Below are 7792 nucleotides of genomic sequence, written 5' to 3' on the forward strand. Positions count from 1 at the left end.
CGTTTCTTTATTTTTCTTTCGTTATGCATGATGATAAGAATATGTGGCCACAACTTACAACTAAGTTGATCTGAGCACTCTTGTTTTGTCTCCTGCTATAGTTTATCTTTTTTAAAAGTTTCAGCACCTCTATTTTGTATTTTATCATACTTTATAATCATGTATATTTTTAGTATAGCTAACCATTATGGTTTACTACAGGTACCCATACATTTATAATCGGGATGGAACTGAACTTCAACCTGTTTTCCATTTTTTAATCAATGTGCAGTTTGGTCATTAGTAGGAAACCTGTTGGGTCATTAGTAGGAAACCTGTTTTCCATTTTTTAATCAACCTGTTTTCCAACTTTTGGGTGTTCGCTGGCTTAGTTTTTTACTGCAATTGTTCTGGCTTTAATGGGTTTTTGTTGTTGGTTTTAGATTACAGGTTGATGATTATGACGTGAACGCTTATTATTGAAGAGCTCTCTGTCTTTGAATTTGGCATCTTGGCCTGATATTGTTGCTTGTTTATTTGAGGAGTAATTCTGGTAAGTTATCATCCCAAAAGTCTTGTACTTTCTGAATGCAATCTCTGTTGAATTTTACTTGGATGATTCTTTGTTATGGTAGTGCTTTTGTGTTCATTGTGACCGTTTTTTATATTTGTGAAAATGCTATCTATATTCAGACTATTGGTTCAACATAGCTTGTATCTTATACTCATGTTTTAAATTTCGGTTTTCTAGATATTTGTGAATGGCTGGTTTTGTGTAGTTTTGAAATGAGATTTTGAATTGCTTTGGTGTTCCTAGCTCTTCTATTTATACTTAGATGGATGCAGTGAATTTGCTTATTCATGTTAACTAGTTAGATATAAGGTTGGTGGGCGTATATTTCTCAACTCGTTTGATTTGTGTGTTTACTGTATGGTTTGCCTCTGATACTTAGAGCATTAAAGCTGATAGATTATATTTTATGGCTACTAGACTTCATTCTTGAGTGGAACATATAAAAATGGTGTGTTTACTGTATGGTTTGCCTCTGATACTTTGAGCATTAAAGTTGAGGCTATTGATGATGGAGAGGCTATTTTGACTTAAGTCCTAGGACCAGAGTGCCCTGGTTGTATTAGAGGTGTTGGAGCAGGGGTTACAAAAACAAAGCTATATGCTCAAGCACAAAGTGATGCAAAAATTGAAAAACTGGAGGCCAAACTGCAGGTAATGACTACAAAATATCAAAAAATTGAAGCTGCATTAGCTTCCAAACTTGGAATAAGCTTGGAGGATGATGATAAAAGTGGGGAAGTTGCACCTACAATTTCCAAGATATATATTCATATTCATGTTTCTTTTCATTTCGTATATTTTAGTGTCATATCGGGATGCTTATCTAGATTTCCTTGATTACATAGACTAAAGTCCAATGTAATGCAAGTGCAAGTCCAGAGGGTACTGCATGAGTAATTGTGTTGGTGTAAATATTGTGTTCATATATATAATTCAACCAATATAAGGTAATGACTTCTATGTTTTATATTTCGTAGTCGGGACAGGGAAGCACCCATCAGCCTTCAATTCATGACAAGTGCAAGTTGCTAAACTGGAATGGTAATGGTGAAGTAGTGGCAAGAGGTTCCCTCTCAGCAACAGATCCGAAATCAACAGTGCATGGATACACACTTAGACCTGATTGTTATAGGGTTTCCATTGAAGATGTATTTGTGGAAAGAGCAGAATTTTATCTCTCTGAGCCTGAATTTGTAAACCTTGAGGACGCACATGGCAGCACAGTTGCTTGGCCAACCAATTACATTGTCTTTGATGATTGAATATGAGGTAAATAAATCTTAATTTCACCATTGCCCAAGTTGTACTATCTAGAATAAATCTTTATTTATCATGTCTTATATGATTATTGTCCTTCATTATGCATGCAGTAGTCTCATATGTATGTTGGAGTTGGAGATTGCTTCATTTTGCTAAAAGTACTTCCTTTTTAACAGTTTGTGTATTGGTGGACAGTTTGGTGGGTTTGGAGGCTGGGTTTGTGAACTCATATAGCAAGAGGGTTTTGGCATGAAGATTTGGTGAAGTGTTGATAAGGAGCATGCAATACTTCAGCTCTTTTGTAATCTGTTGAACTCATTTACTTTCTCATATGCAAAGATCTTATAAACTCTAGATTCTAAGTTATTAGAATGGTTATTGAATGTGAAGGATTCAAGTTTGTGAATAGATTAATTTATATGATGTTTATGTTTGTTGGTTTAAATTTATAAATGCATCAAGGTTATTGCCCTGGTTAAATGAGATTTTTTTTATTTATTTACAGAACATAAGATGACGATTACAAAACGTCATTGTAGATTGTTTTTACCACGTTTGGAAAACGTCATCTATGATTTTACAAACAAAATCTAAAATGAAAGATGGCGTTTAGGAAATGTCACGTTATAGATTTAATAGCGTTTTCCAAACGCCATGGAAGTATTTATTTATATGGATGTAGTGATTGATGACGTTTTTCAAACGCCGTGAAATAAGTTCCAAAGGACGGCACCACTTTAGACGGCGTTACAGGATGACGTTGAAAAACGCCATAGATGACATTCCATGGCGTTTTTCAAATGGCGTTTGTACTAGTGCCACCTTCACTAATGAGAGAATTACACAAGTACAAGATTACATCGCTCAAGTTTATACCTAACTCAAGCCCTTGTATCTAGAAGAATACCCTTTGTACTCCCTCTCTCAATCTAGAAGATTACTCTAGCCCAAGAGTTATTCGCAATGTTGAACACAACTCACCATGTCTTCTATACACAAAAACCCTTAGAGTTGTTCTCTTACTCTCCTTGCTTTCTCACAAGCTTCACCTTTTTATAGCAATTAATAGAAGTCTCTAGTCTTACTCCATCAATGTCCATTGATGAACCAACCATTCATCTTCTTTGTAACTCTCTAGGGAGATTAAGAGGTAACTCATGAATTTAACTCATACATTAATTCTTAGTGCATGCACTTAACTATGTATCAATTATATATATAACTTAGGCCATGCATAATATCTCCACCATGAAGGGATAGACACCAAAGCCCAACAAAAGTAAGGTGCCTCCTCCGGCCGAATTATCCACGGTGCAGCCATTCTCGTCGTCTCTTAGTTTTTTTTTTTTTTTTTTTTTTTTTTTTTTTGGTTATGGAAATACTTGAATAGAAGCTCAAATACGAGTACAAGCCAACATAACTACAGAAAAACTATTAACATTTAAATCTCGAATTACGTAGGCAAGTGAGAACAAAGGGTGATCATTCACCAAAACATTTATCAGTCTGAGGGGCTGTTCATACACATCTTTGAGCACGGCTCTCTTAGCTAGCTTGGTCACGCCATCATCAGCGCGGTTAGCTCCTCTTGCTATCTAGACCCATTGAGGAAAGGGTAAATTTTCCAACATCCTAATATCTTATCATTCAGGGATCAGTTCTCTGCAATCACTCTCGAGAACAGCCTGTAAATGATTGAGAGCAGTTGCTGGTGTCATTGGTGGTATCAAGGCTGCCCCCACTGTTTTAAAAGGCTTATTTCTGAGTTGGAGGAAATATAAGTTGTAGTCGCTTGATGTAATACCTTACTTCCTCAATGCGCCTTCACTCATAGTGCAGACATCAGCGTCTTCAAATTAATGTGGAATTTTGCAGGTATCAACATCTAAAGAAATTGATGGCTATGTGCTCGGCAATTGCCATGCTTGAAGTCAAACCAGGTGACTCGATTCCAAAAAGGTTGACAAGACCGGTTATCCCATGAATATCCTCTCCCTACATGTATGAATTTAGATTTTAGACAGCATTTGTCATTAAATAGTACAGGCACTCGCACCAAATAAAATCCCCTCTAAGACAAGCCTAGACAATAGATATCAATGAGCATATATGTGTCATATAAATGAGAAAAATAAATATAGCAAGCTGGGTAAACATTAATATTGATCATTTCAGTAAGGCATGTAGAATAAGAAAAAGAAAAATTAGTAAGAAACTTTATCAATAAAAATTATAGTATAAACTTCATATGGCACCATCCAACTTGAAAGAAAACGGTTACTACCCTACAATCCTATCAACACTCGGTTTAGTATTGTCCTGCCTAATTCGATCTAAATTTACTGTTAAAGGGAAGTTTATTATGATTGCTTGGAGGCCACAAGTAAAGAAGAGAGAGAAGGTAGTGTGTTCACAAGCTTTTAGCACAGAGTATATCCAACAAAATGACAGTAGTTAACTACATAGATTGAGCCAAGTCGTTAACTTGGGTTAATACTGAAATGAATAAACCTGACTATATCTTTCAGAATAATAAGATTCAAATCCTGAATACCTAATCAAAGTAAGTGAAGGACGGTGTATGGGCTACACTAGAAAAATTGTAATTTGAGAGTCTGAGCTATCAGCAACCTAAGTCAGAACGAGAAAATGCTAAATTTGAATGTAAAACCAGAACTAATGCTTGCTAAATGCTGCTGCAAAAGCATGATGGTAATGTGGCAACAGTTCCAGAACAAATGGCAAAATCAATATGATGGCACTTACCGACTTACGTTTATTACGAGACTAAGATAAAAGTGCAATACACATGTGAATACTGTTACTGAAAATGCTACTGCATTGTGCCCAAATGTAGGTCCCAGAAGGTAACAAAGGATGTGTTAACAAGTAAATCAAGATGTAACATTTCAGGTTTATGCAGAAGAGAATTCAGGAGATAAACCTGTATCACAAAATCAACTGGAGATTGTCTAGGACCTGAAAGCTTCGGTCTAATCCCTGCATAACCTGGCTCGAGGGACCCATCTTTTAGATTCGGGTAGTACTTCTTTATCTCATGGTAAAATAACTTCATGTGACTAATGCATACAGAATAGTCAAACCTGAGACCAATGGATTGTCATATTTTCAAGGAGTGTAGAAATCTAACTCATATTGGTATACCAAGAAAAGAAACTAATACTAAATGGGGGCACAGCTGTATTTTGTTCTCCATAACAAGAAAAGTGAGGGGGCATGCACATTTTGCTGTGTGTAAGATTGTAACATATAGTTTCAATTATAGCTTTCTGTTACCACACACAGCATCATTATGAGAAGTTTCCCTCAGATGCAATAAATAATATCAATGTCAAGATAATTGACATCTGTAAAGAATAGTTTCCGTCACTCACTTTACATTTGAACGCTTATTGTTGGCTCAAAAACATTGACATCTGGATGCATTCTCATCAGGACATCAAAATTTGTTAAAAAATAAAATAAAATCATAGTTTCATACGCATACATGAGTACATATATATGGTGGTCACCAAGGTGCAGCTTACATAGTAATCTGGACCTATGTCTTGTCCCACATAAACTACTAACACGAGATTCAACTTTGAGGGCATTCCACTCTGACCTTAGTTGCAACTCTTCACTAATAAATGCAACAAAAATTCCATACAAGCTAATGGCTTTTTGGTTTACAACCCATCAGCAAAAGTCAGTATGACCTGCATTTAGTCTTCAAGCCTAAGGAACCTACTTTTCAATTAACATTGAGTGGAATAAAGAAAACTCAAGTTTGTTTCGTATCAAAACTATCACACTAATTTATTTAGACAGAATATAAAAAAGTTGCAGAAAATAGATTTCTATGTGGTTCTATATAAGCATGCATACAAACTCATGTCTTTAACCAACAGACTTTCTACCATACTTCGAAGCACATGATGCCGAGGTTTAAAAATCTGAAGCATCAAATGATATTGAGCATAGAAGTTCTGTGCACCAAGAACAAGATATAATAGAATGGATAAAGAGATTTACTTATTCAGGAAGCTTGAAACGTCGTCGATACCATCGATCCATTCAACATTTGGACCAAACTTGAGCTGACCATTTAAATCCAAAGTAACATGCACTCCAAGGCCACCGTCCTCTGGTACGGGATATATTAAATGTTTGAAAGGACAGATTTGAGTATTGGATAGAGTGAAGTAGCACCCGCGAGCATAATGTGGGGTGGGAATGAGTGCACTATGGAGGCCATCAAATCGCTTGGCAAGGGCAGGGGCACTCAGCCCAGCAGAGTTCACAACAAGCTTAGGAATGAGTACCATCTCTGGTTGCAGCGGAGAAGTTCCATTGCACATTTCAAGATGTTTGGTTTGAGAAACATGAAGGCACAATTGATCTTGTTCTACGTGGCCACCAATAACAGCAGTGTTGTAGGAGAAGATTGTGCCACAATTCTCAGCATCACCCTAAACCCAAATGGTGGTGTAGTCAGTGTGAGTAATGCTTATCTGGCAATAGAAAATATCAAGGCTTACCACCAGAGAAAGCATGAAAGAATGTGTATCGACAATCCCAGAAACTGGTGATAGTAAGGCTTTCGAACATCTCAATTCGGGTTCTATTCTCATGGCTTGGGAGCCCTCCATCATTACCAGACCATCAACCCCATTTTGAATCCCACAATCCATTAAATAATGCAACTTGTGAATCTCAGAAGATCCGGTGGCAACAATTAGTTTACCAATTTGCTTGTGAGGAACTTGGCGCTCAGAGCAATATTGGTACAGCAGTTGTCTTCCTCTCACACAAAAGATTGCCTGCAAAAATTGGTTGGGTATATCTTGAAAACCAGACACTGGGTATGTGTTGAAAAGGAAGCAACAAGAGGAGAGAAAGACCTTGAGAGAATTAGGAGGGTAGTAGATGCCGGCATGAATGACTTCGCTGTTGCGGGAACTGGTGCCAGTGCCGAAGGTGGGAGCCGAGTCTAAGACCAAGACCTGTCGACCTCTTAAAGCCAGCTCTCTAGCCACACATAATCCCACTACACCTGCTCCGATCACCACGCACTCTACTCTCTCTCTCGCCACTCCACTAGTCATACAGTAATTACGATTCCACACTCTCTTCGATGCCCACCACCACCACTTCTGCATCGCCATTTGCAACTGCTTACTGTTTAGTCTCTACTCCAATCTCCATGTTTCAGTCCCTGGTGCTTTAATTTTACTTGATGTTCATCCAACTTCCAATTTTACTTACTAGATAGCAATGAAATGTCCGATTTTTTTACATCCTCAGTTACATCTTTTTTATAGACATTAGTACTAATTTAAACCTTAAATTGTTTATGCCAATAACAATTTTTTAATGAACTTTTTTAATTGTAAGCAAAACTTTTTTTTGCATAAATTAACAAATCTTTACTAAAGCAAGCATAAAAAGAGAAGATGGAAGAGAGAGAAAGTTTGGTCGGATCCTCACCGGGATTCGGACATCTAGTCACCGAACTCTTGTTGCCGGAATCTCGTCAGTCACCGGAATCTCGCCGGACTTTGCCGGAACCATACCATACCCTCACTAGAAGTTTCGTATTCATACCCCTCCCGAAAATGATAATTTTTTATTCTTAAATCGTAAATTCTTTATAGAAGGAAATACTTATGACACCATATACTTTGCATCTAAAAACAGTTATGCCCTTTGGTTTTTAAATTAAATTGGTATATGCCTACGCTCTTAATTCTCAAAAGACCGTTAAGTGGCTAAAATGACTAAAATACCCCTATTGAAATATTCAATTTAACTTTTTCCTAATTTTTTCTATTTCCTATTTTTCTATTAAAAATCAAATATATTTTTTTAAAAATGATTTTATTTTATCTATTAAAAATCAATTTTATTTTTCGTTCTATTTTGTTCTATTTTGCTAATTATTATTATTGAGAGAGAGAGAGAGAGAGAGACAGAAAT

General features: G+C 36.6%; 1 protein-coding gene across 1 annotated transcript; it reads right to left on the reverse strand.

The window, feature by feature from the left end:
• Positions 1 to 3214: 3214 nt before the first annotated feature.
• Positions 3215 to 7029, reverse strand: LOC101311454 (l-2-hydroxyglutarate dehydrogenase, mitochondrial-like). Its single transcript, XM_004294654.1, has 5 exons — positions 6718 to 7029; positions 6355 to 6636; positions 5849 to 6285; positions 4758 to 4917; positions 3215 to 3808 (listed from the first exon to the last, which is right to left on the reverse strand). The coding sequence occupies exons 1-5, from the start codon at positions 6979 to 6981 to the stop codon at positions 3692 to 3694; spliced, it is 1260 nt and encodes a 419-aa protein (XP_004294702.1). The 5' UTR covers positions 6982 to 7029; the 3' UTR covers positions 3215 to 3691.
• Between the last annotated feature and the right edge of the window lie 763 nt (positions 7030 to 7792).

Source organism: Fragaria vesca, linkage group LG3 (assembly GCF_000184155.1).
Source record: "Fragaria vesca subsp. vesca linkage group LG3, FraVesHawaii_1.0, whole genome shotgun sequence".
Classification (NCBI taxonomy): Eukaryota; Viridiplantae; Streptophyta; class Magnoliopsida; order Rosales; family Rosaceae; genus Fragaria; species Fragaria vesca.